At 43.1% G+C, this 27,401-nt stretch overlaps 1 protein-coding gene across 5 annotated transcripts in view; it reads right to left on the reverse strand.

The window, feature by feature from the left end:
* Nucleotides 1-27,401, reverse strand: part of LOC129714836 (disco-interacting protein 2 homolog C) — a 540,592-nt gene that overhangs the window by 190,610 nt on the left and 322,581 nt on the right. For 3 of the 5 annotated variants that reach the window (XM_055664689.1, XM_055664681.1, XM_055664677.1), the window contains 3 exons: nt 22,523-22,588; nt 21,640-21,852; nt 10,289-10,420 (listed from right to left, as the gene is read on the reverse strand). In XM_055664689.1, coding sequence (XP_055520664.1) covers nt 10,289-10,420; nt 21,640-21,852; nt 22,523-22,588 — 411 coding nt within the window. The remainder of the gene's footprint in view (nt 1-10,288; nt 10,421-21,639; nt 21,853-22,522; nt 22,589-27,401) is intronic. The other 2 variants (XM_055664698.1, XM_055664678.1) reach the window with 1 other exon arrangement.

Raw genomic sequence — 27,401 nt, forward strand, 5'->3', positions numbered from 1 at the left:
TTGTGACTGGGTCAATTAGTTATTTCCCCATGAGTTGTTATGGAGCAAATCATGATTTCACTTTCCTGTCTGCTGCAGTGTCTTCTCTCTGGTAGGCAGGAACAAACTCCAAAACATACAAGGCTTGTAACTTACCAATAACTCGGCCGCATTATGAGGCTCTAAAGTTCCTGATCAAGAAGTGAGCTAAGCAATGATTTATACATAAACCTATCCAATCTTGGACATCTCACCCCTTTGATGCTTCCAAAAGAAACCACACAGAACTTTCAGCTGCACCATTAGAGGCTCAAAGGTGTTGGTGGATTCATAATCAAGGCCACTGCATCTCACAAAACCTCCAAAGAGAAATGGCATGAATTCAGAACCATTATCTCAGCTCAACATGTGTTTCAAAAACACAAATTAAACTCGGGAGAGGTGGCACCATGGCGCAACAGTAGAGCTGCTGTCTTACAGCGCCAGAGACCCAGGTTCAATCCTGACTAATGCCCCTGTCCCACTTAGGAAACATGAACGGAAACCTCTGGAGACTTTGCGCCCCACCCAAGGTTTCCGTGCTGTTCCCGGAGGTTACAGGTGGTTGCCGGAGGTTGCAGGCAGTGGAAGCAGGTAGGGAGGCTGACAAAAACCTCCGGGAACCTCCGGGAACTGAACGGAAACCTTGGGTGGGGCGCAAAGTCTTCAGAGGTTCCCATTCAGGTTTCCTAAGTGGGACAGGGGCATTAGGGTGCTGTCTGTACATTTTCCCAGTGACCGAATGGGTTTCCTCTGGGTGCTGCGGTTTCCTCCCACATTCCAAAGACATGCAGGTATGTAGGTTAATTGGCTTCTGTAAACTGTCCCCTAGTGTGTAAGATTGAACCAGCATACAGGTGATCGCTGGTCGGTGAGGACTCGGTGGGCCGAAGGGCCTGTTTCCACCTGGAATCTCTGAACTAAACTCTTCAAATATACATTCCGCCATCACACATAATCCCATCAACCCTACATTGTCCATTTGAAGTGACTATCAATAAAGATGAGAAAGCTGCTGTAAAGTTTCTGGCAAAAACTAATGTTGTTAGTGATTTGGTACTGCCCTTTACACAGAATGTTAGATCTTTCAATACCTGGTTGTCAATACCTGGCCAATATATGAAGCTTCTAACAGTTTTCAAGTTTACAATGTTGAGTTTACTCATCTTGCTCATCTTCTCAGGACCTAAGGGCTGACAATCCAATACCTTACTGAGGACATCCTTGATCAGTAGGCAGCTTGAAATTTCTCTTGTAGATCTTCAAAAGGCATTTGGACCAACATATGGATAGGAAGGTTTAGAGGCATATGGACCAAAGTAGGAGGCAAACGGAACTCACCCAGAATGGCAAAAAGACACAAAGTGAAGGGGCACCTTAGTGGGTCAGGCGGCATCTCTGGAGAACATGGATAAGTAACATTTCAGGTCGGGACTCTTCTGCCCGTCTGAAGAAGTGTCGTCAGCTACAAAATGTGGCAAATTGACCACAGTGCATTACATTTGACATGCATCTTCAGCAGAATATTTATATTGCAATAACATGTTCACTTCCGCCACTAGGGGAATCAAGAACCAGAGGACAAAGGTTTAAGGTGAGAGGGGAAAGATTTAGTAGGAACATGAGGGGCAACTTTTTCACACAGAAGATGGTGGGTGTATGGAACGAGCTGCCAATATAGGAAGTTGAGGCAGGAACTATAACGACGTTCAAAAGACATTTGGACAGGTACATGGATAGGATGCGTTTGGAGGGATATGGGCCACCTTGGTCAGCATGGACAAATTGGGCAGAAGGAATATGAAGGAAGGATCCGCAGATGCTGGTAAACACCTTTGATCTGTGTCGTGTTTTCAAAATTTACACTTCCATGTCTCTATGTCTCCCTCTCCCCTAACTCTCAGCCGTAAGAATGGTCTCCACCCGAAACGTCACCCATTTCTTCTATCCAGAGATGCTGCCTGTCCCACTGAGTTACTCCAGCATTTTGTGTCTATCTTCAGTGCAAACCAGGGCCTGCAGTTCCTTCCGACACATCTTGAAATCTTGCTGCTTCAGTCTATTTCCAATGTCTGTGAAGATACCCTGCAATTCACTTCAGTCCTATTGACATCAGCTTTGATATTATGCAAGGTAGACAAAAGTGCTGGAGAAACTCAGCGGGTGAGGCAGCATCTATGGAGCGAAGGAAATAGGCAACGTTTCAGGCCAAAACCCTTCTTCAGATATAATGCAAACTCCTAGTCTGTAATTTCCCCTTGGATACACCGTCTCTCCATGTAGAGGCCATGTCTTTACTGCTGATCCCATTTGTTATTTCTGAATTTACATGTCATTTCTGTTTCTCCTTTCTGCTGATGCATCATGCTTTTGCTGCCCTTCATGAAACTGATGTTTGGTGATTGTCTGCCATTTTAAGTGCACCCATATTTTTGTTAAACTACTGTCTGTTTTCTGAAGTCACAATGCGTTGTTTGTTGTGACCAGTTTAGTTTAGTTTAGAGATACAATGCCCATCGACCTGTCAAGTCTGCACTGACCATCAGTGGTCAGTGGTCTAACATTAATCCCATTCTGTTTGCCTCCAGATTCTATCCACTCACACAATAGGGGCAATTTACTGTGGCCAATCAACCTACCAACTCACACGTATGTGGGATGTGGAAATAAGCCAAAGCACTCGGGGGAAAGTTCATGCAGTCGCAGGGAGAACTTGCGAACTCCACACAGACAGCACCCGGAGTTAGGATCAAAGCCGGGTATCTGGTGCTGTGAGGTAGCACCTCTGCCAGCTGTATTACTTTGCCACCCTAATCGATCATGATCTCCACATGAATCCAGGAACATCAGAGCATGAATTGTCTCCAATGACTCTTACAAACTTCTACAGATGCACCATGGAAAGCGTACAGTCGGGCTGCATCACAGCTTGGTTGGGAACTGCTCTGCCCAGCACACCAAGGAACTGCGGAGAGATGTGGATGGAGTCCAGTCCATCACACAAACCAAACTCACCACCATCCACTCCATCTACACTTTGTGCTGCATCAGTAAAACAGCCAACATAATCGAAGACTTTGCCCCTCCCTGTTCACTCCTTCTTCTCCCTGCTCCCATCATGTAGAAGACACAGAAAGCATGTACCATTAGACTCAGGAACAGCTTCTTCCCCCTTTGTTATCAGGTTTCTGAACGGTCCTTCCATAACTAGCGTACTGTCTGATTCAAATTTACCCCATTGTGGACATTGGACTTTGTGTCTGGAACTGTTGGGCCACAATGTTGGGAACTATATTCTGCACTCTGTATCTTTCCATTTGCTCTACCTATTGTACTTGAGTTTGGCTTTATTGTATTTATGTGTAGTATATCTGATTTGATTGCATGACATGCAAAACAATGTTTTTCACTGAATTTTGGTACATGACAATAATAAACATAGACTAAACCTACATTTACACGTGTGTTAATGGCGCAGGACATTAAACAATGTATTCACACAAATCATTCAAAATCAAAGATACCACAGGAATCAGGGGAAAAGAATTAGACTGAGCTGTTCCTGATCTACAACATTTGTACAGTTTACTCAAATGAATATTCTGTACTCTGCCATTTGTTTAAATTTAACTATAAACAATGAACCTACTGAATTTTGTAGTCGGCAGGGCAGTACTCTGCATATCGCCAACTTGGACAATTTTACTTTTTTTTTTAATCAAGGCAATTAACCTACAAACCTGTACGTCTTTGGAGTGTGGGAGGAAACCAAAGTTCTCGGAGAAAACCCACGCAGATTACGGGGAGAACGTACAAACTCCATACAGACAGCACCCGTGGTCGGGATCGAACCCGGGTCTCTGGCGTTGCATTTTGCTGTAAGGCAGCAACTCTACCGCTGTGCCACCGTGACTGCCACCGTGACATTGACAAGTATTTGAGCTCTCTATTCTCCAAAACATGGCGACACATCATTCCTAGCTTCACTTTACATGCTCAAAACAACCAAAAACAACTAAAATGTTCCAGATGCTGGAAACAATGGAAACATTAATAGTCTTTTTTTATCTTTGAAGGATATGATTGTCTTGCAGAATGGAAAAAACAACAGGAAAAGACCATGTAACCCCTGAATCACTCTCCTCCATTCAATTAGGTCTTGGCTCATTTGTATCATTTATCAATGTTGGTGTCACAAACTGTTTATTGAGTGCAAATCACTGATTTACATTTTTGTTTCATTTTCTCCATCAAAATGACCAAAGTTACAATTGCCTCTTCCCTGTAGAAAAGATAAACTATTACACACTGAAACAAATGCATAGCTCTTTCTTAGTTACGCATGGTTTGTGCTGCAATGGTTTATTAAGTAATCATTCTCAAAATTGAATTAAGGTAACCATAATACAGCAAGTTGTTGTCCGACAGTTTTGCGAGCTCTAAACCCTCAGCAAAGCAGCCTGTTTTTGCAGGTCACGGTTTTGTCCTTATTGATTTTGGTCTAATTCAGAGAAGCAGTGAGAGCTCTATTAGTTCCTCAAGAGGTGAAACTGGTCTGCTCCCATTAAGGCAAATTGGCTTTTCCCATCTCTCTCTCTCTCTCTCTCTCTCACACACACACACGCACACAGCCAAACAAGACACACACACACAGTCAAACAAGACACACACACAGCCAAACAAGACACACACACACACACACACAGCGGAACAAGACACACACAGCCAAACAAGACACACACACACAGCCGAACAAGACACACATACACACACACACACACAGAGTCAAAGACACATACACACACACACACAGCCAAAGAAAACACACACACCGAGTCAAACATGACACAGAGAGAGAGACACACACAGACAGAGACACATCTACAGACACACACACACATAAGCGGACAGACAAACAAAATCAATTTTTTGCTAACTTGCCATTTTAGACAATCAACTGCGTGTCCAAGATGGAGCCTCTGAATTTTAATCCACAGTTTTATTTATATACGCAACAGGTTAATAAACTGAACTTTTTCTTTTTAGAAGTGCCTTCAATTTAAATTGAAGTTGATTTGTGAAGTTTCTCCAGGTTTCGCCTCAGAGGTACTATTACACACAACAAGAGGCAATACTAATAACATGCCTTGCAATTCTGGCCAGGTTTGCGATCTCCCTCCTCTAAAGTTGCTGTGAACACGGTTCTCCAAGTGTGGAGTTGCTGTCTCAGGTTAAAGGATCAACCACTTAAGACCGAGGAGCAGGAATTTCTTCTCCCAGAGGGCAAATCAATGGAATTCTCTACACCCCGTCCCCAGGGCACGCATGTCCAGTTATTAGACACAATCATGTTAGAGATAGAGTTGGGACCACAAGGGACTCGAGAATTATGGGGAGCAGGCTGGCAAATGATGGGGAGGGCAAAATAATCAGATCAGCCTTGACCTTACTGTATGGCAGAACAAGCTCAAGGCAGTGTTTGGCCAAATTCCTATCATGTTTCATATTTTTTAAAGCAAAATGTTTTGATTTGATTTGATTTGAGATGAAGCAGCAGAGCATTGGGGCCCACAGATGATGCATGAGATTAGACCCAACCTTTCCAAATACCTGGGGTCCTCTTCCAATTGAACAGATATGGAATCCAATATCGAAAATCTCAGAGACAGAACGGATTGTTAAGATTTAAATTTATTTATTTAAACTTCTATTTTGATGCCTATTTTCCTGGATTAAACTCCTCCTCAGCAGCATTAATGTAATTTTCATGCAATACTCCAATTGGGACCGGAGACTTGAAGTAGGACCAGCAGCACTGTGCTGCTGTGGTAGAGTTGCTGCCTTACAGCGCTCGAGGCCCGGGTTCGATCCTGACTGCGGGTGCTGTCTGAACGGAGTTTGTACGTAGTACGTGTAGGATAGTATTAGTGTGCAAGGATCGCTGGTCGGTGGGGACTCGGTGGGCCGAAGGCCCTGTTTCTGCGTTGTATCTCTAAACTAAACTAAACATATGGCTGATATCGCCGTTATTGCTCAGAGCAACAAACATTGCTCAATTAAAAGCTAGTTTCTAAGGTCAGGGCAGATTATCTGGAAGAAAGGAGCTCATAGAACTGATACCATGGTGGGGAGTTTCAGGGCATTAGCATCCAGAGACTTTTGCAATCAGGATTTCAAAGAAATTGCAACACAAAGGAATAAAAAAAACTCATGTGCAAGCGTGTTACATATTTATGCTATACTAATTTCTTAGATTGTTTGAATAAAAACGAGATAATATGTGAAGCCAAATAAAAGTGTATAAAATTGTGAAAATCATAGATAGGGTGGATATTCCGTATCTTTTTCCCATGGTGGGAATGTTCAAACAATAGAGGACATAGTTTAAGATGAAAAGGGAAAAGTTTAAAGGAGATTTCCTTTAAGACTTTAGAGATTCAGTGTGGAAACATGCCCTTTGGTTCCCTGGGTCCGAGCTGACCAGCGACAACCCCACCCCCGTGCACTAACACTATCCTACACACTTGGGACAATTTACAATTTTACCACAGCCAATCAGCCTACAAACCTGTACTTTTTTGGAGTGTGGGAGGAAACCGGAGAAAACCCACGCGGTCACGGGGTAGAATGTCTAAATTCCATACAGTCAGCACCCGTAGCCAGGTGTCTGACGCTGTAAGGCAGCAACTCTATTGCTGTGCCACTGTGCTGCCCCACGTCACTCTGCCACCCAGGACATGGGAAATTTTTTAAACTCAGTGGTAGATGCCAGGAATGCCCTGCCCATGGAGGTGTTGCAAGGCAAGCAGATACAATAATGGCATAATTTAAGCGGCGTTCAGAGGGGCATATGAACAGGCATGGAATGGAGCGATAGAGTCCGTGTGCAGATAATTAGATTAGTTTCAATTGTCGTCAATGTCATCACAGACATCACGGGCTAAAGCGCTGTTCCAATGCTTTCCTGTTCCATGTTCCATATTTACACGTCTATTCTATTAAATCCCCCACCAGAACATATAACAGGAAATGACAACTGAGTGTTTACACTACTTAACATAATCCATTTAGTTATATTAAATAAACATTAAATAAAAATGAGAAATTTAATGAAAACTCAACTGAACACAAGAAGATAGGAGGACAGACTGGAGTAACTTAGTAGGTCAGGCAGTATCTCCGGAGAAAATGAATAGGTTTCGGACCGGAACCCTTCTTTCAGATAAGAAGATAGGAGCAGAGCAGGTCAATAGGCCCTTCACGCCTACCCCACAATTTAAAATGATATATAGTTGGTCCATGTCACCCTCAACTTATGCCATTTTTCCATGTCCCTCTCTTCCCAAATTTATCAAATCTTGATCCACCTCCACTTTAAATACTTCTCATGGTCCAGATTTTACCACTCGCTGGGAAAGATTCACACCCTCTGTGAGGAAGAAATTTCTATGTTACTTGTACAATTATGCCCCTGTTCCACTTAGGAAACCTGAACGCAAACCTCTGGAGACATTGCACCCCACCCAAGGTTTCCGTGCGGTTCCCGGAGGTTGCAGGTGGTTGCCGGAGGTTGCAGGTGGTGGAAGCAGGCAGGGAGACCGACCAAAACCTCCGGGAACCGCACGGAAACCTTGGGTGGGGCACAAAGTCTCCAGATGTTTCCGTTCAGGTTACTTAAGTGGGACAGGGACATTATGCTACACTTGAAACTCCTAGGTTGTCTGAAGGTTCAAATGTGAAGCCAAATAGAAGTGTATGACATTGTGCAAGGGAATAAAAGGAGGATAGTCCTCATATTTATGCCAGGGTGGTAACGTTCAAACAATAGAGGGCACAGTTTACGGTGAGAAGAGAAAAGTTTAAACGAGATTTACATGGGAATTTTTGTTTTTACACAGAGAGGTAGGTGTCATGCACGCAGAATTGTGTCAACAGTTTTAAATGACCAAGCCCGATTTTTGTAGTTTGTCCAAGACTCGAGCACTAGTGAAAACATCACAACATCTCGCCTGCCAAGCCCTCTCAGGATCTTAAACGTTTAAATATGGTCATCTCTCGATTATCTGAACTCCTAGGAATGCAGGATCAAATTATTTAGTCTTTCTTGGTAGGAGAACCCTCTCATCCTCGGAATTAGTCGAGTGAATCTCCTTTGTGTTGCATTAAATTTCACCAGAATCATTTGATGGATAGATCAAAACTCTGCGCAGTATTCCAAACACTCACTAACACTCTATATTTGCTGTCAAACCTTTCTATTTTTAAACACCAGCCCCTCATCTAAGCCAGTCCCATTTAAGGTCATAAGGAATAGAACTAGAATTCAGCTCATCAAGTCTACTCTGCCATTCAATCATGGCTGATCTATCTCCCCCTCCTAACCCCATTCCCCTGCCTTCTCCCCATAACCTCTGACACCTGTACTAATCAAGAATCTATCTATCTCTGCCTTAAAATTATCCACTGACGGCCTCCACAGCCTTCTGTGACAAAGAATTCCACAGAATTCCCTCTATCCTATCCATGTTCCTGTCCAAATGTCTCTTTGACGTTATGATAGTCCCTGCCCCAACTACCTCCACCAGCAGCTCATTCCATACACCTACCACCCTTTATGTAAAAATGTTACACCTCGGATTCCTATTAAATCTCTCTTCCCCTATCCTGGGCAAACGACTCTGTGCATTTACCCATTCTATTTCTCTCATGATCTTGTACAACTCTATAAGATCACCCCTCATCCTCATACGCTCCAAGGAATAAAGTCCTAGCCTGCTCAACCTTTCCCATTAGCTCAGACCCTCGAGTCCTGGCAACATTCTCATAAAAGCAGTGGTCCAGTATGTCAACTGCATTAAGGATCTGATGATGATAAAGTCTTTTGTGGTTAGCAAATGAAAAACATAGAACACAGAACAGTACAGCACAGGAATAGCCCTTTGGCAGCAAGTATGTGCCAAACTAATCTCTTCTACCTGCACATGATCCCTATCCCTCCATCCCCTGCATATTTCCATGTGTCTATCTGAAAGCCTCTAAACCCCATCACTATCTTCTTCCACACCAGTGCTGGCAGCCCCAGAATATTTACTTTCTCAGAAGGACAACCCTCGCTTGCCAGGAATTAGCCGTGTGCATCACCTTTGTGGTGCCTGCAATGTAACTGTATCTATTTTTCAGGAGACCAAAACTGTGCACAATAATCCAGGTGAGAACGTGTTACTGCGATTCCAGAATTGCTCAGGAAAGGCTGCAAAAATACACTGCGCACAGTCATTTTCATAATCTCCAAGCAGCAATCAGTAATGCCAACCGGCAAGGATTGGTTGTGTAAATGCCAATTCCATAAGTGTCACACCAAGAACCGGCCTCTACTGATCCACCACATCATGTCGAAATGGATCCAGATTCTTTGCAACTCCTTGTATTCATTTTTTTGACATAAGCATTTTTCTAGGACATCATTTTTCACAATGAGAATTTCTAATGATGGATGACCACTTAGTCAAAAGATCAATTTATTAAAACGGTTCTGATCATCACATAAATAAATTAATCATTAACATTAATGGACACTTGAAGTTATGACCATCAATTATGCTGGTTCAAGCACATTCACAAATTTCACTTGAAATTCAGAATCACATTTGCAAAACATTAATACCCATTAAACGATGAGAAATAGCCCGTGTAGAGGATGGAAAAGTCACAGAGTCATAGAGTGATACAGTGTGGAAACATGTCCTTCAGCCCAACTTGCCCACAGCGGCCAACATGTCCCAGCTGCACTCGTCCCACCTGCCTGCGCTTGGTCCATATCCCTTCAAACCTGTCCTATCCATGTACCTGTCCAACTGTTTCTTAAACGTAGGGATAGTCCCCGCCTCAACTACCTCCTCTGGCAGTTTGTTCCATAAACCCACCACCATTTGTGTGAAAATGTTATCCCTCAGATTCCTATTAAATTTTTTCTCCTTCACCCTTGAACTAATGTCCTCTGGGCAAGAGACTGTGCATCTACCCGATCTATTCCTCTCATGCTTTTATACATCTCAATAAGATCATCCTTCATCCTCCAGTGTTACAAGGAATAGAGTCCCAGCCTACTCAAGCTCTCCCTATAGCTCAGACCCTCTAGTACTGGCAACATTCTCATAAATATTCTTTGAACCCTGTCAAGCTTGACTATATCTTTCCTATAACACGGTGCCCAAAAATGAACACAATACTCTAAATGCGGTCTCACCAACGTTAGTAGAGCAGAACTTACCATCACCAGTTTCCATTAGCTCAGCATTGCCATATTTTGGGATAGTTCTTGTTGTTGATCCTTGTGGCCGTTCAACTTGTATTGAGTGCTCTGTTGTGTAAGTGGTGATATCTGGAGGTGCGGAGTGGTTTTCTAATAGAGGAAAAGGTTATACATTATGATTCAAAGGAGAAAAAAAAACACATTTTTAAATCACTGACTTCAGAGCAGTGATTTACTCTTTCTTAAAAAACCATTTGTTTAAACACATATACAAGATTTCGTAGATGAAAAGTACAATTTGCTTAGCATTGTCAATGTGTCAAACAATATGTCAATATATCAATGGACCATCAGCCCACAAAGTCTGGGCCGAACATGATGCCAAGCTAATCTATCCAAGCCTTTCACTATTCTGTGTATGTTTCAATGAGGTCCCCATTCACTCTTCTAAACTCCAGCGAGTACAGGCCCAGTGCCGACAAACGCTCATCATAGGTTAATCTACTCTTTCCTGGGATTATTCTTGTACCCTCTTCAGAGCCAGCACATCCTTCCAAAATTGCTCACAATATTCAAAATGTGGCCTTATTGGCGCCTTAAAGAGCCTCAGCATTACATCCCAGTTTTATTATGCAAGCCCTCTTGAAATAAATGCGAGCATTGGGTTTGCTTTCTTTACTACCGAATATCCCTTTATTTCCCTCCATATCCATGTGGCTACCTAAAAAACCTCTTAAACGCCATTATCACAGCTGTTTCTACCACCACCCCTAGCAGCACAATGAGCACTATTTATTTAATATATTAATTTCCCTTGATGACAATGGAACCAACTTTTGGAATTGAGCACAGCATCCAGTTTCTATTAAATTGTATGTTTAATAACAACAACTTAAGATGAATTTGCCACAAATAGTTTGAATATAGAAAAGACCTCTCGTTGACAATGCATTCCAGGCACCCACCACTCTCTCTATAAAAATATGACCCCTCGCTTCTCTTTTAACCATTCTCCTTCTCACCTTAAAGATGTGTCCTCTAGTCATTAACATTTTTCACCACTGTCTACTTTGTCTATGCTTCTCATAATTTTATATGTTTTTATCAGGTCTCCCCTCAACCTCCAAAAAAAGAGTTTTTCCAGCCTCTTCTTATACCCAATGTTCTCTAATCTGGGCAGCATTCTGGTAAACCACTTCTGTACCCTCTCCATAGACTCCACATCCTTCCTGTAATGGGATGACCACAGAAACATAGACAATAAGTGCAGGAGGAGGCCGTTCGGCCTTTCGAGCCAGAACGGCCATTCATTGTGATCATGGCTGATCATCCCCAATCAATAACCTGTGCCTGACTTCTCCCCATATCCCTTGATTCCACTAGCCCCAAGAGCTCTATCTAACTCTCTCTTAAATCCATCCAGTGATTTGGCCTCCACTGCTCTCTGTGGCAGGGAATTCCATAAATTCACAACTCTCTGGGTGAAAAAACATTTTCTCACCTCAGTCTTAAATGGGCTTCCCTTTATTCTAAGACTGTGGCCCCTGGTTCTGGACTGGCCCAATATTGGGAACATTTTCCCTGCATCTACCTTGTCCAGTCCTTTTATAATTTTATATGTTTCTATAAGATCCACCTTCATCCTTCTAAACTATTTGACTCTTATACTCAATGCCCCAACCCCAATGCCCCAATGCCCCATTTAAAAATAAATTGGATAGGCATATGGATGAGAAGGGAATGGAGGGTTATGGTATGAGTGCAGGCAGGTGAGACTAAGGGGAAAAAAAGTTGTTCGGCACGGACTTGTAGGGCCGAGATGGCCTGTTTCCGTGCTGTAATTGTTATATGGTTATATGGTTATAACCGATGAAGGCAAGCATACTGTACACCTTCTTTACCACTCTACCTACTGGTGCTGTCACTTTCAGGGAGCTATGGACTTGGACCCTCAGACACCTTTGCATATCAATGACGTTAAGGATTTACCATTAACTGCATATTTCTCCTTTCATTCGACCTCCAAAAGTGCAACACCTCACACTTGCTCGGACTAAACGCCATCTGCCATTTCTCCGCCCATATCTGGAACTGATCTACATCCCACTGAATCCTCTAACACTGTCTCCAACTCCAGCAATGTTGGTGTTTCTCTTCAACTTAATAACAGACCTGTCTACATTTATAACCAGAGGCGCAAGGAACGGCAGATAGTGGAACATTGCATAGAACACAAAGCGCTGGTGTAATTCAACGGGTCAGGTAGCGTCTCTGGAGGGGCATGGACAGATAATATTTCAAGTTGGGACGCTAAAGTTTCAAGTTCCGACGTCTAAAGAAGAGTTTCAACCCAAAACTTATCCATATCCTCCAGAGATGCTGCCTGATCCGCTGAGTTACTCCAGCTGTTTTGTGTTCTGTACATTTACATCCAAGTGGTTTGTATGCGAGGAAATCAGTGTTCAGATTTATTTGTGTTCAAGAAGGAACTGCAGATGCTGGAAAATTGAAGGTACACAAAAATGCTGGAGAAACTCAGCGGGTGCAGCAGCATCAATGGAGCGATGCTGCTGCACCCGCTGAGTTTCTCCAGCATTTTTGTGTACCTTCAGATTTATTTGGTTCTCTTCTTGCTTTTTGGTCTTAAACATTGACCAGATTGATGACCACATCACCATGCCAACATTTGACAACTAATCTAGCCCAGTCTTTAGGTGTAGTATATTTTGACCCCTATATTTTGACCCCATTTTCTCTGCTCTGAAACATCTGCCTTGGCAGCTCACTTTACAGCAGTAATGTCACCAAAAGATAAGCACTTTGAAATATTGCTATGTTTGGTGTATTTTAAACATACAATCCTTTTAAAAACTCTTTGCTTTAATTCTGCACTTGACAGGCACATCTCTCTAATGAAAAATTACATTCACTAGAAGTGTTTCGCATGACCTTGCTCAGAAAATGTGTTTACATATTCTATTTGCACTTTCATCTTGATTTACGTACATCAAAAACTAGCAGGTGAATGAGTTTTAATCAGGTAAGTGATTCTGGAGCATGATGCTGGCCTCTTATAAGTCACTTCAAGCTCACTTGCAATTTGGGCAAAGCAACGTCATGCCCCTAACATGGAGAAATATCCCAAGGTGCTTCTTAGCACCATTACCCATCAAAATGTTAAACCAACTGACATAAGGAGATATTAAGAGAGATGTGGGCTTCAAGGCACTTCTTAAAAACTGACAGATGTGAATGGAAGCCCCATTTTCCATTGAAAGAATTCCAGAGATAGACACAAAAAGCTGGAGTAACTCAGCGGGTCGGGCAGCATCTCTTGGCAAAAGAGATAGGTGACGCTTTGGGTTGTGACTCTTCTTCAGACTGAGAGTTAGGGGAAGGAAATTAAAGATATAGATGGTGATGTAGAGAGATATAGAACAAATGAATGAAAGATGTGCAAAAAAGTAACGATGATAAAGGAAGGCCATTGTTAGCTGTATTTTAGGTGAAAACGAGTTACGGACATTGAGACTCAACAAGACGACTTTGAAGCAGGTACGACTTGGGTGAGTGGCGATCGAGAGAGAAGGGGGGTGCAATATCATTTACTCTTGATGCTTTTATAAACGGTCTCAGCCTGTTATGTTTCCTCAAGAAATATCCATAAGTTCTTCCAACAGGTTTTATGTTAACGATCTTCTAACTTCTCCATCTTAAAAATCTGCACATTTTCATCTGTTACATTCCCTTTAAACAGTCAACTGTAACATTAATCATTACTCATGCGATAGATAGAGCATGTGTTAGCTCTCTCTGATTTATCAATATATCACTACATACTAAGTAAATCCATTTTGATGGATTTGTTCGTAAATTACATTAATCAACCTGGAATTCTTTTTAAAAACAGCAGATACCAGAAATCTGAAGTAGTCTGGCATATAACAAAAACAGAAATCACCTAGATCTGATGTAAAGGCATTAACCTGAATCATAGGGTGGTACAGTGGCACAGCAGGTAGAGCTCTGCTGCCTCACAGTGCCAGGGACCTGGGTTCAATCCTGCCTGAGGAGCTGCCTATGTATGCTGTATGTCTGAGGCTTGCATGTATTCCCTGCAAACAAGCGGTATTCCTCTGGGCCAGTGGCGTGGCGTGGGGGGGGGGGGCCAGTGGGGCAGTTGCCCCGGGCGCTAAATTTTTAGGGGCGCAAAAAAATTGTTGAATAAATTTTTAAAATAAAATTAAGAGGCCCGGGGAGCCGTTGGAGCGAGGAGGGGTTACTTGGAGCTGTGAGTATAAAAACAGCGCAGGCCAGGCCACCGCTGCCGCCGCCCCAGCTCCGAGTTCTGGTCGCCGCTGCCGCCACTGACCCCCCCCCCCCCGCCCCCACCCTCTGCCCCCGCCCCCCCCCCCCCCCCCCCCCCCCGCTAATGAGGAGGCGCAAAACTTTAAACTGACCCGAGCGCTCAAAACCCACCCTACGCCACTGCTCTGGGCGCCCCGGTTTCCTCCATCATCCCAAAGACGTGTGAGATTGCAGGTTAGTTGACCTCTGTAAAATTGCCCGTCATGTGTTGGAAGTGGGATGGAAAAGTGGGATAATGTAGAACTGGTGTGAACAAGTGATAGTTGGTCAGTGGGATTGAGGGGCCGAAAGGGCTGTTTCCACACTGTATCCCTAAACTAAACTAAATTGGGCCAGAGCATCAGAGACACGTCCTGGTCACTGTGTGACGCCACTGTGGCCACTCCAACCCGAATGTAGTCAATGTGGTCTCCAGTGACCTTGGGGCTTTGCTGCCATAGCAACCAGGCCTCAGGAAGTGCAAAACATGCTCCCTCCCCGTCAAGACAATGACGATGATTCCCTATCATCTTGGGCTGACTAAAGACTCTTCTCACTGTTTCTAAATGTCTCTGCAGATCAGTGAAATTTAGGGACATTTGAAAAACAATAAAATAATGTGAGAAAAAAAACTTAGAAATACCGAAAAAACGAACTGCAGATACTGGTTTACACAAAAGGACACAAAGTGCTGGAGTAACTCAGTGGATCAGGCAGCATCCCTGCAGAACGTGGATAGATGACGCTTCAAGTCGGGACCCTTCTTCAGTCTTTCAATCAGTCTGAAGAAGGGTCCTGTCCCAAAACGTCACCTATCCATGTTCTCCAGGGATGCTGCCTGATCCGCTGAGTTACTTCAGCACTTTGTGTCGTAAAAAGAATACAACCACATGTAAAAGCAAAAAAATGTTGTTAATTAGTTAATAAGCACATTACTATTAAAGTGGGTGAAAAGTATTTAACGAATATTCAGTGTAAGTGAATGGGGCTGCATCATCAATGACCATTATAGGGCTGAGGGACAAAAAAAAAAACAGGGTATCGCAGTATTACAAAATCCCCTAGACTCAGTGATGTTTACTAGGGTTGGAGCATGTGACCTCCACTGTCTTCCACAATCCAGTCTTCAGGTCCAGACTGCAATGACACAATCAGTGTGGTGAGCTGGAGATTTTCAGTGGACCCATCAGCTAACCATCTATACAATTCAACCTATTAACTCTGTGGCACATGCACTCCATGGCATTCTGAATATTTCCAGCATTGTATGCTTTCTCTTTAGAGTTTTAAACTTCCTGGGAAGGAGTGGAACAAATCATCCTCTCTCCTTTCCTGAATAATACGGCGGCATTGTCAACTCTCCTTTTGTTTGTTGTTTGAATATTTGTGGTCAGATCCTGACCAATGCTCCCTCTGTTATCTTTCAAAGCCCAATATATCTGTCATCAGGGCATAGAAACATAGAAAATAGGTGCAGGAGGAGGCCATTCGGCCCTTCAAGCCAGCACCGCCATTCATTGTGATCATGGCTGATCGACCCCTATCAATAACCCGTGCCTGCCTTCTCCCCATATCCCTTGACGCCACTAGCCCCGAGAGCTCTATCTAACTCTCTCTTAAATCCATCCAGTGATTTGGCCTCCACTGCCCTCTGTGACAGAAAATTCCATAAATTCACAACTCTCTGGGTGAAAAGGTTTTTTCTCACCTCAGTCTTAAATAACCTCCCCTTTATTCTAAGACTGTGGCCCCTGGTTCTGGACTCATAGAAACATAGAAACATAGAAATTAGGTGCAGGAGTAGGCCATTCGGCCCTTCGAGCCTGCACCGCCATTCAATATGATCATGGCTGATCATCCAACTCAGTATCCCGTACCTGCCTTCTCTCCATACCCCCTGATCCCCTTAGCCACAAGGGCCACATCTAACTCCCTCTTAAATATAGCCAATGAACTGGCCTCAACTACCCTCTCTGGCAGAGAGTTCCAGAGATTCACCACTCTCTATGTGAAAAAAGTTCTTCTCATCTCGGTTTTAAAGGATTTCCCCCTTATCCTTAAGCTGTGACCCCTTGTCCTGGACTTCCCTAACATCGGGAACAATCTTCCTGCATCTAGCCTGTCCAACCCCTTAAGAATTTTGTAAGTTTCTATAAGATCCCCTCTCAATCTCCTAAATTCTAGAGAGTATAAACCAAGTCTATCCAGTCTTTCTTCATAAGAGTCCTGACATCGCAGGAATCAGTCTGGTGAACCGTCTCTGCACTCCCTCTATGGCAATAATGTCCTTCCTCAGATTTGGAGACCAAAACTGTACGCAATACTCCAGGTGTGGTCTCACCAAGACCCTGTGTAACTGCAGTAGAACCTCCCTGCTCCTATACTCAAATCCTTTTGCAATGAAAGCTAACATACCATTCGCTTTCTTTACTGCCTGCTGCACCTGCATGCCTACCTTCAATGACTGGTGTACCATGACAACCAGGTCTCGCTGCATCTCCCCCTTTCCCAATCGGCCACCATTTAGATAATAGACTCGCCCAACATTGGGACCATTTTTCCTGCATCTAGCTACTCGAGGTACTCGAGGTATTCGAGAATTCGAGGTACTCACTGAGAATTCTGCTTGTCAGGATGACACAGTGGCGCAGCAGCAGAATTGTTGCCTTATAGTGCTAGAAACCGGCTTGATCCTGACTACAGGTGCTGTCTGTACTGAGATTGTACATTCTCCCTGTAACTGCGTGGAGTTACTCCAGGTGTTCTGGTTTCCTCCCACACTCCAAAGGTGTACAGGTTAGTAAGTTAATTGGCTTTGGTTAAAAACATTGTAAATTGTCCCCAGTTTGTAGGATTGTGTTAGTGTACAGGGTGATCGCTGGTTGGCATGGACTCGGTGGGCCAAAGGGCCTGTTCCTGTGCTGTATCTCTAAAGTCCAAAACATTATGTATGTGCTCATTCTCACTTCAACCATGTCATTATCTCCAGAAGAATGTGAACATTGTTCTCAAGTGTGTCTGTCTTCTTATTCATTAGTAGCTGAGAAAATAAAACGTGGCAATATCTTATTTAAGGAAACGATTTGAGAGTGGTTTGATATAAAAATCAAAATGGGTCCAGACAGTTTAAATACGGAAAAGAGATTCACATGTTCTCATAACATAAGGACAAAGAAATGCTGATTAAAAGTAAAGGTTACGGATGTGAGGGTGGGGGAATCATAATGTGAAGCATTTCTCCCTTCCCCGAATGTAGTCTGGAACCCAAATCCAAGAGCAGTGGAAATAGCCGTAGTCAAGAATTTCAAAAAGTAATTGAATAAGACTGGAAAGATAATAAATTATAGGAAGGTACACAAAATTGCTGGAGAAACTCAGCAGGTGCAGCAGCATCTATGGAGCGAAGGAAATAGGCGACGTTTCGGGTCAAAACCCTTCTTCAGACTGATGGGGGGTGGGGAGGGGGGGGAGAAGGAAGGAAAAGGGGAAATAAATTATAGGGTTCTGGATTGATGTATGGAGTCCCCTGTGGTGAAGTAATGATATTATAGAAACATAGAAAGTAGGTGCAGGAGGAGGCAATTTGGCCCTTTGAGCCTGCACCACCACTCATTGTGATCATGGCTGATTATATTCCGATATATGTCATAAAACCAACCAAAGCATGAAATCAACTTCGAAAAAACAATGTGAATTCTCTAAAGATGGGAATCAGTGTAAAAACATTTTTTTCAACCCCAGCTCCCTACGTGCTCTATTACTTGCAAATAAAGTTCTGTTCTTGGTACTTAAAATCAATTGTAAAGCAAACTTTAAGGTGGATACTATAATAGTGCCAATTATATACACTATTAAAGGCATAGTGACCAATTTCAACTTAACAAGACATCCATCACTATTCAGTGTTTCCATAGCATGACAGTGCTTAGAAACACAAGTTAAAATTTTCATTTAAACTAGCAAACAAGTGCATCCATATCTTACAGTGAAATGTTATGCTCTGGAAAACACAGCACTATTGCCATCTGTTCATGTTCCTGCAATAAGTAGTTGCAGCCTTTTTTTTTGTTGCCAATAACCAAACAGATCATCTCCACGACCTTTTCACTCAATTTCACTGGTTGGAATTGTTTCAGTGTGGAATATATTAAACCCAATTGATCAAATTGGCACTAGGGCATTCAAATTATGCATTTCTGGCCTTGCACAGGAATCAATAATACGGCTTTTGCAAGCGATTTTTGCAATCATATGCAGAACAAAATAGCTGGCTGTCTGTGGCTGACTCCTTTAATCTTACTCATTGGATTACAAGGTGTTGTACTAAGGAATTACTTCTACAACCTCAAATCGCCCAGAAACCTAAACTTGGTGTGAAAAACATACCATGTTCACACTTTAAGGGCCAGATCTGGTTTTTACTTACCTGTTGATGAGATCTATTTTAACTAATCAAATTTCATCAAACAAATAATATCTCCATTTGGTAGAGATTTGCAAAAATATAATTATATATTGGGTACTAACTATAAATCAAACTTCATTCTCTGTCAGAATATTCAGATTATTTAATTCTCACTCCAATATGTAACCCTTCTGAAATATACATCCGTTTTTTGTTTTTTTAACTCGCAAATTATTTCATTCCATTCAAATGTTTTCATTTTCCATGAGAACAATTGCATCGTCGTTATTTGATTTTCTTACACCTCCGATGCAAAATTTTGGAACAGCAACAATTTCCTTTTAACTCAGCGGGACATGCAGCATCTCCAGAGAGAATGAATGGGTGAAAACTTCTTATTCCAACATTTTGTTACTTCAGAATTTTGTCCTGCTGAGTTACTCCAGCATTTAGTATCTATCTTTGGTTTAACCAGCATCTGCACTTCCTTCCGAAACAACTTCCGTTTAATGGGGTAAAGTGTCCGAAGGTGTTCCGCAGATTGTTGTCAACTAAATCAAGCTATGCCACTGGATAAAAATCACTATATTATTGATAGGGAAAGTCATTGGTGCACCTTATTATGCTCTTGTATAGATACCCCACAAAGCCTCCATAGCAGCATCTAATAGTTCCTGAAATTATTTTGCAGCACAGCAAGTCTTCTTCAGATTTACCTTTTCCATTCCCTCCAGCTATTTATGCAACACCACTTGCTTGAAAATGATAGATATCTACAAAACCTCCCTGGTAATTTAAACATTGTTTTCACCTTTGTATTCCCAGTGCAATTTCCAAAATATATCACAGTACTCAAATTTGTAATAAAATGTAAAAGGAAAAAATGCTCTCAATGTTCATCAGCTCAGGCCTGACCACATCTGCGTGAAGATAAACAGAATGAACATTTCAGTTCGAACTGGAAAAGAGACAAAAGAAGCTACAGGGAAGATGGGGGATAGTTATCAATTCAATGAGTTAACAATCAAGTGAGCAAGAACACCAAACAGCAAGAGCAAGAACAAGAATATAAGAGTTGTAAGATGCAGTGCAGGAGGGCATGTTGGCAGCTCAGGTTCAGCATGTCTTAAAAATAAACAAACCAAGCCAAACAAACCAAGCCAATATCACGGATGAATGAGGGAGATCTCAAGTTACTACAGATTGTCGAATGCAACAATGAATCCAAGAGGCTGCAATCTGCTTATCGTCCATCTGGGCACATTGCTGGCTCCTGGACTCAATCCTCCAATTCTACAATTGCAACTCACTTGATTGCTTTGTATCAGGACTTTTTCTCTCTCTTCTTCTTTCTCTTTCCCTTCTCCGGGAGAGGAGGGCATGCCCTGTCTGACCTGCTGGCCAAGTTCTCCCACTCAGTGGCGGACTGGCCAGGGTGTCAGCTTGCCTGATGGCAAGTGGGCCCCTGATGAAGTGTGCCCCCTATGTCAAGTGGGCCCCTGATGAAGTGGGCCCCCTATATCAAGTGGGCCCCCTTTGCCTCCTGGCAACCAATATTTTTAGACCCAGTCCGCTACTGCTCCCACTCTGCATTTCACATTCTTTCTCCATATAATTTGTCCATGTTCTCCCTCTCTATCAGCTCCCTTCACCTGGTAACCTTGTCTACAGCTTATCCCCAGGGTCACCCCAGTTTTTACTCTATCGGAGAAATTCCCTTCCACCACAACCGAAGAAGCATCTCGACCTGAAACATCACATATTCCGTTTCTCCAGAGATGCTGTCTGACACTCTGAGTTACTCCAGCATTTTCTATCTTCGGTTTAAATCAGCATCAGCAGTTCCTTCCTACACACTTTCCTTTCACCACTTCCTGCAGCTCCTTTCAACTTATTTTCAGTTGTGAGGAAGGGTCTCCGACCGGATTCAGTAACTCTGTGTCTCTTCCCACAGATGCAGCCTGTCTGGCTGAGTATTTCCACCATTTGCAGTTTTTATTTTCGATTTCCAGCATCACTTTTCTTTATTTTTGCACTTTCGTTATATTCTTCCGTGCAGCAGAGTATTTGTGTTTTTGAATGTTCCAAAATAAAAAAAAACAGCATCCAAAAATGGAACTGCAGCCTCGTTACCTTGAAATATTCATCAATATTCACTTATTAGCCACGTGAGGCACAGAATACTAGAGGGTGAATAGTGTTGGCCTTTATATAAGGGTAACAAGGATAAGCCAAAGAACAACAGGCCGCTGGGCTTTATGTCAGCAGTGGGAAAAGTACTGAAAGGGTTTCTGAGAGACAGAATTTATTTACATTGACAAAGGCAAGGACTGACTAGGGATAGGCAGTGTGCCTTTGTGCATTGGAGATAACATCAACATTGGATCGACTGGGCTTATATTCACTGGAGTTTAGAACGATGAGAGGGGATCTTATTGAAACATATAACATTTGAAAAACCTCTCCCTGATTGAAATATGCTTACCATGCAAATGAAAAGATCATGCAAACTGCTGGTTACCTGAGATTTAGAAAAGTCAAGGATTCTGGTTTATATGTGGCAGAAAAGGGATACAATGAGGAATAATTGTGGAGATCCAACAGATATTGTACCCACCGATGCGTGTTTGTGCCATGACATCAGCCAGTGCGTTAGCAGCCCCACTTCCCCCACTCTGTGTGGATGAGGAAGAGTTGGTGGATGATGTAGTGGAGCCATGGATCGCTCGACTGATCCAGTGTTCCATGTTCAGACTGCCTTGGCTGGAGGAAGGGGTTCCCTGCGAGTCACCTTGCCCTGATCCCTCATCTTCTGACCCAGAAGAGGTATCTGGAGGAAGGCAAAAAAAAAAAAAACAAGGTCAATACGTTGGGTTAAGACGGAGGCAAGAGAGATTGCAGATACCGAGTCTGGAAACATCAAAGCAGAACAAACAGAACACTTGAAGAACTCAACGGGTCGACCAGCATCCGCGGAGGCAAACGGTGTAATTTGATGTTTCGGGTCGAGACCCTGCATCAGGACTGAGATGAAGAAATAAGAGAGTCAGTTTATAATGCGTGAGGGGTGGTGATGGTGGGATAGAGGCTGGTAAGTCATAGCTGGGACCAGATGCAGAGGGAATGATGCACCAATTAAACCAGACGGGGGGAGGGAGCGGGATGGAGGCTGGTGGGAGATACGTAGAACCAGATGAGGAAAGGATGATGGAACCATATGAAGAATTTGGGGAGGGATGGATCAGAGGTTGGTAGGTGAAAGGTGGAACCAGATGGGGGATGGTGGGCAGATGGAACCCCATGAAGCAGTGGAGAGAGGGATAGAGACTGCGAGGGAAGAGGTGGAGTCGGATGGGGGAGTGATGATGGGCAGATGGGACCCCAGGCAGGAGGACCGATGGGAGAGGTGAACAAAAAGGGGAAGAAATTTAGATGAAAGGTGAGTGTGGGAGGAAGTCACCGGGAACGTGGGTTAAATAGTTCCTCTCTAAAGTGCTCACATTTTATAATCAGTTCAGTATTTAGCCTTCTTGTTCCTCTGATCAACCCTTGAGGGCTGTGCATCACTATAATTAAAACCAAATAAGAAATAGTTATAAGAGAAAATACAGAACCTAGTGTAATGAAACACAATTTTTACTTTTCAAATGTATTTTTCCTTCCAATAAAATGTCTTTTCCTTCAAATGTTACAAAATAATTATCAGAACTAATAGTATTTAAATGTTAATAATACCAAAAATATTTTTATTTTCTGAAGTAATAAGAACACAAATATCTTCTTTCATTACCAGATTATGAATTGATGTTCAGAGTGTTGAAAGGTACGTGTATTTTAAGTTATTAGTAAAGTGTCAAGTTCACATCTTATATCGAAGGTAGACACAAAATGCCGGATTAACTCAGCGGGACAGGCAGCATTTCCGGAGAGAAGGAATGGGTGACATTTTCGGGTCGAGACCCTTCTTCAGACTCTATCCCTGCATTTGACAATTTCCTTATAACTTAAAAATTCACGTACCTTTGGACACTCTGAGCATCAATCTCGAATCAACTCTGCCATCCTTTTGCACTGGAATTCATAACAATTACAATTCCAAGTTTAATCAACACAGGCAAAGTGTAACGCTGTTGTTCCCAGGTCTGAAACTGGCACACTTGAACACAAGGCGAGGAAGTCAACTTAGTTTCAGGTAAATTTGATAATGTTGTTGTTATATTAACTAAAATTGTTTTAAAGAGTAATGTACACACACGCTGTATAATCATAACAAATTTCTCAAATGATTGGATGCTCCTCAGAAAATAATTTTTCAGCAATGCTGTGTTTTTGAATTCATGCATATGTGCATTCTTCCTCTTTAAACTGTTAATACAGAATAGAATACACTTGATCCATTGAATTGTCATTCCTTTGCACTGAAAAGTCATCGAGTCCTACAACACAGCAACAGGCCGACCAAGGTGTCACATCTCAGCTCGTCCCATTTGCCCGGATTTGGCCCATATCCCTCTAAACCTTTCCTATCCATGAACCTGTCCAAGTGTCTTTTAAATGTGATTACAGTACCTACCTCAACGACCTCGTCTGGCAGCTTGTTCGAGACACTCACCACCCTCTGAGTGAAAATGTTGCCGCTCAGGTTCCTATTAAACTTTTCCCTTCCCACCTTAAATCTCTATCCACTGTTTTTTTTAATTCCCGAACAAGGGCAAAAGTCTCTGTGCATTCACCCAATCTAGTTCCCTTGTGATTCTCTACACCTCTAGAAGATCAGCCCTCAGCCTCCTGTGCTCCAAGGAATACAATCCAGACCCACCCAACCCCTCCTTGCAGCTCAGCCTCTCAAGTCCTGCCAACATCCTCATAAATCTTCACTGCATTCTCTCCAGCTTAATGACATCCTTCCTATAGCAGAGTGACGCACACAGTTCTCCAGATGTGGCCACACCAACATCTTGTACTACTGTGACATAATGTCTCACCATTGAAACTCCAAACCCTGACTGATGAAGACCAATGTACTAAAAGCCTTCTTGACCACCCTATCTACCTGTGACTACACCTTCAGACAAACTATGTCCCTATGCTCCTCAATCCCTCTGTTCCATAACACTCCCCAGAGCCGTGATATTTTCTGTAAAGGTCCAGCCCTGGTTTGGCTTTACAGAATACAACACCTCACTCTTATCTAAATTAAACTCCATCAGCTATTAACCCCAACCCGCTGGCTGAGCTGGTCAAGAGCTCAGCCTGTGGATCGGAGAGGAGAAGGTGGGGGACGCTGGGCAAAGGGCCCGGTGAGAGGAACCGGGGCTCTTACCTTCCACGCCCTGGAGGTCGGTTAGCGGGAGGCGCCCTGAGGAACGCGGGGTGGAGAGGGCCAGGCACGGAGAGGGGGGAGACGATTCGCGGGATGACAGGAATGGAGGAGAAGACAGCAGCAGCTGGGACTGTAAAATGCGGCAAATGGCATCTCTGGCCTGGACTTGGTGGGCTGTTGTGTAGGGGATAGTCTTGTTGATCTGTATGTAAAAAATGTATTTCACTGGACCTGGTACATGTGGCAATACAGTGACCATTGACCCTTCCATTGACTCCATTTACACCTCAGGCTGAGAGGATAGGAATACTTTGTCCTGGCAGAAGCTGCATCAATGGAATTATTTAAACTGGAGGCGGATAAATATTTGATTGATCAAGGAATTTGGGGGATTGAAGAAATGTCACAGAAGAGCTGAGGCCAGCGTAAATCTGCCACGATCAGATACTACATTGGCCTGGCAGGCAAGAATGACAGGATGGCTGCCTGCTCCTATTTTCCAATGTTCTTGAACTGGGGCTGAGTGTTTCCATGCCGTAGGACTCCCTGATCAGGGAATTCAAAGCCATGGGGAACGAGCACAGAAATTGAAACGAGGCCTGAACGTTTGGTACAGGGTCGAGATCCCCGGCGGTTTCATCCTCTTTGTTCTGTGTTCCTTGCTTTCTTACACAAAGTGTGACGTTCCTGAGTTCCCACACTTTGGTGGGAACATCAAAAAAGCTGCCGCATCATTCTGCGCTACACTCGTAGCCCCTTAGCTGCCTGTCTAAGCCATCGGCGTGATGATCGGTATCGGCGGATTCATTGTGCATTCAGCAAATGTTGACCCTCAGCGCAGGGAGCAGTCCAACCTATGGCTTTGTTGCCAATGGCTGCAAATGATGATGGGCCATCGCCATTATGTGAAAATTATCTACCAATTTACAGAGCTTAGTTGGTATTGGTCACAGTCAGTTAGATATTTTGCTTTATTCATGACTGAAGAAGAAACTATTACATAATTTTAAGATTAAACTGTGCCCTTCAAGGCCTGGAATACTAATTGCCGTAACATTTCTGCTTCGGGCTACTCTGCAAAGTTTAATTTCATCAGCTAATAATGAGTAATCAGCCACTACAAGAATTAATTGCCTTTGTTTCTTTTTTTTTACCCTTTTGGAGTGCGATGCATGTTCTCAGAACGTCTTTTCTTAATAGAAACATATCTGTAATGGGTAAGTCACGGTATATGCAATGCTGTAAGGAGCGCAAGTTACTATTCTGCTACCACAATGGACTTCCATGCTGGGTCCCTTTAGGATACAGAATTCTAAGTTGAGAATGGACTACAGTTCAGCTTTTTTATCACCACATTCTGCTGGCAACATTATAGTAAAATAATGTAGTTGTTGATTTATTAATTTCAATCAATCTGTCCGCTGTACAGGAAAACCGCAAAGATGGGCAACTGTGGAGGGAAGAGGTCAAAGTCACCTTTAGTTTAGTTTAGTTTATTGTCACATGTACCAAGGTAGAGTGAAAAGTTTTCAAGAAGGAACTGCAGATGCTGGAAGATCGAAGGTACACAAAAATGCTGGAGAAACTCAGCGGGCGCAGCAGCATCTAAGGAGCGAAGGAAATAGGCGACGTTTCGGGCCGAAACCCTTCTTCAGACTGAGTGAAAAGTTATTGTTGCGTGCTAACCAGTCAGCAGAGAGACAATACGTGATTGCTATCGAGCCATCCACGGTGTAGAGGTACAGGATAAAGGGAATAACGTTTAATGATAAAGCCCAGTAAAGTTAAATTAAAGATAGTCTGAGGGTCTCCAATGAGGTTGATAGTAGTTCAGGACTGGATCATAAGCCTTTCTGAAATTACATACTCTGCCTGACTTCTAAAGGTTTCTCCAAAAACAATAAGGTAAAACAGCAAGACTTATCTTTCTTAAACTCAGATGTGCGATCTTAGTTCTCCATGATCTTATCTTGACGAAAATGCTTCCAGTAACTCTAGCCCAGTGGTTCCCAACGTGGGGCGTACGCCCCACAGGGGGGCAATTTGATTTTTAAGGGGGGCAATTGAGCGCGACTGAGGAGGTCTGGGTCCAAATTTTCGATTTTTATTTTTTTGGATTTTCCATCAGGTAAACATATGTAGTTTATGTTTCAGATGTTATTTTGAGTAAATATTTTTTTTGGGGTAAAAAAGGTCTTTATTGTGTAGTTATTACATAATCACCGCGCCATCGCTCTTCATGCACGTCGCACGAAGCGCGCGAGGTCATGGGAGAACCTTATTTATTGAATTGGATTTAGAAATGCGATTCAAAGAGCTTTTGCTAAGTTACCCCTATACTATCTATTTTCTCCGTTTTCACTCAAGGGAAAGCAAGGGGGGGGCATCAGGATTTTAGAGGTGATTAGGTGGGGCATGGCCAAAAAAAGGTTGGGAACCACTGCTTAATGAACACAAATTCTATATCACTTTTGCTACCCCTTAAAACAGGAGTAATGTTTGCCTTTCTAGTCCTCAGGCATTCCTCTGGTAATCAATAATGTCCAGAAGATCATATTCGCTAAATTTGGTACTGCTAGGGACAATGTAGGCTTGAGTCATAATACAAAGATAGATACAAAATGCAGGAGTAGCAGCGGGTCAGGCAGCATCTCTGGAGAACATGTATAAGTGACGTTTCGGGTCGGTACACTTCTTCAGACTGATTGTAGCCGGGGGAGTGGGTAAAAAAGGGAGACAAGAGGGTGTGGGACAAATCACGACTGGCAACAGATGACATCAAGTGTGGGGGTCCCTGATGGGCAGATTGTTGGCTAGAAGCAAGTGTGAGCCGAAATGAAAAACATAGTTGTGAACCGTAAAGCTTGTGAAAGGGTTCAGTGGAAGGGAGGGGGTTAGGGGGAGGGGGCTGGATGGATGGGTGGGGAGTGTTGGGGAGAGAAAGGGGAGAGGGAAGGATGGCGTTTGTAGAAGTCACCTAAAATTGGAGAGTTCAATGTTCATACTGTTGGGTTGTCAGCTACCCAAGTGGAATATGAGGTGCCGTTCCTCCAGTT

Source organism: Leucoraja erinacea, chromosome 2, assembly GCF_028641065.1.
Source record: "Leucoraja erinacea ecotype New England chromosome 2, Leri_hhj_1, whole genome shotgun sequence".
Lineage (NCBI taxonomy): Eukaryota > Metazoa > Chordata > Chondrichthyes > Rajiformes > Rajidae > Leucoraja > Leucoraja erinaceus.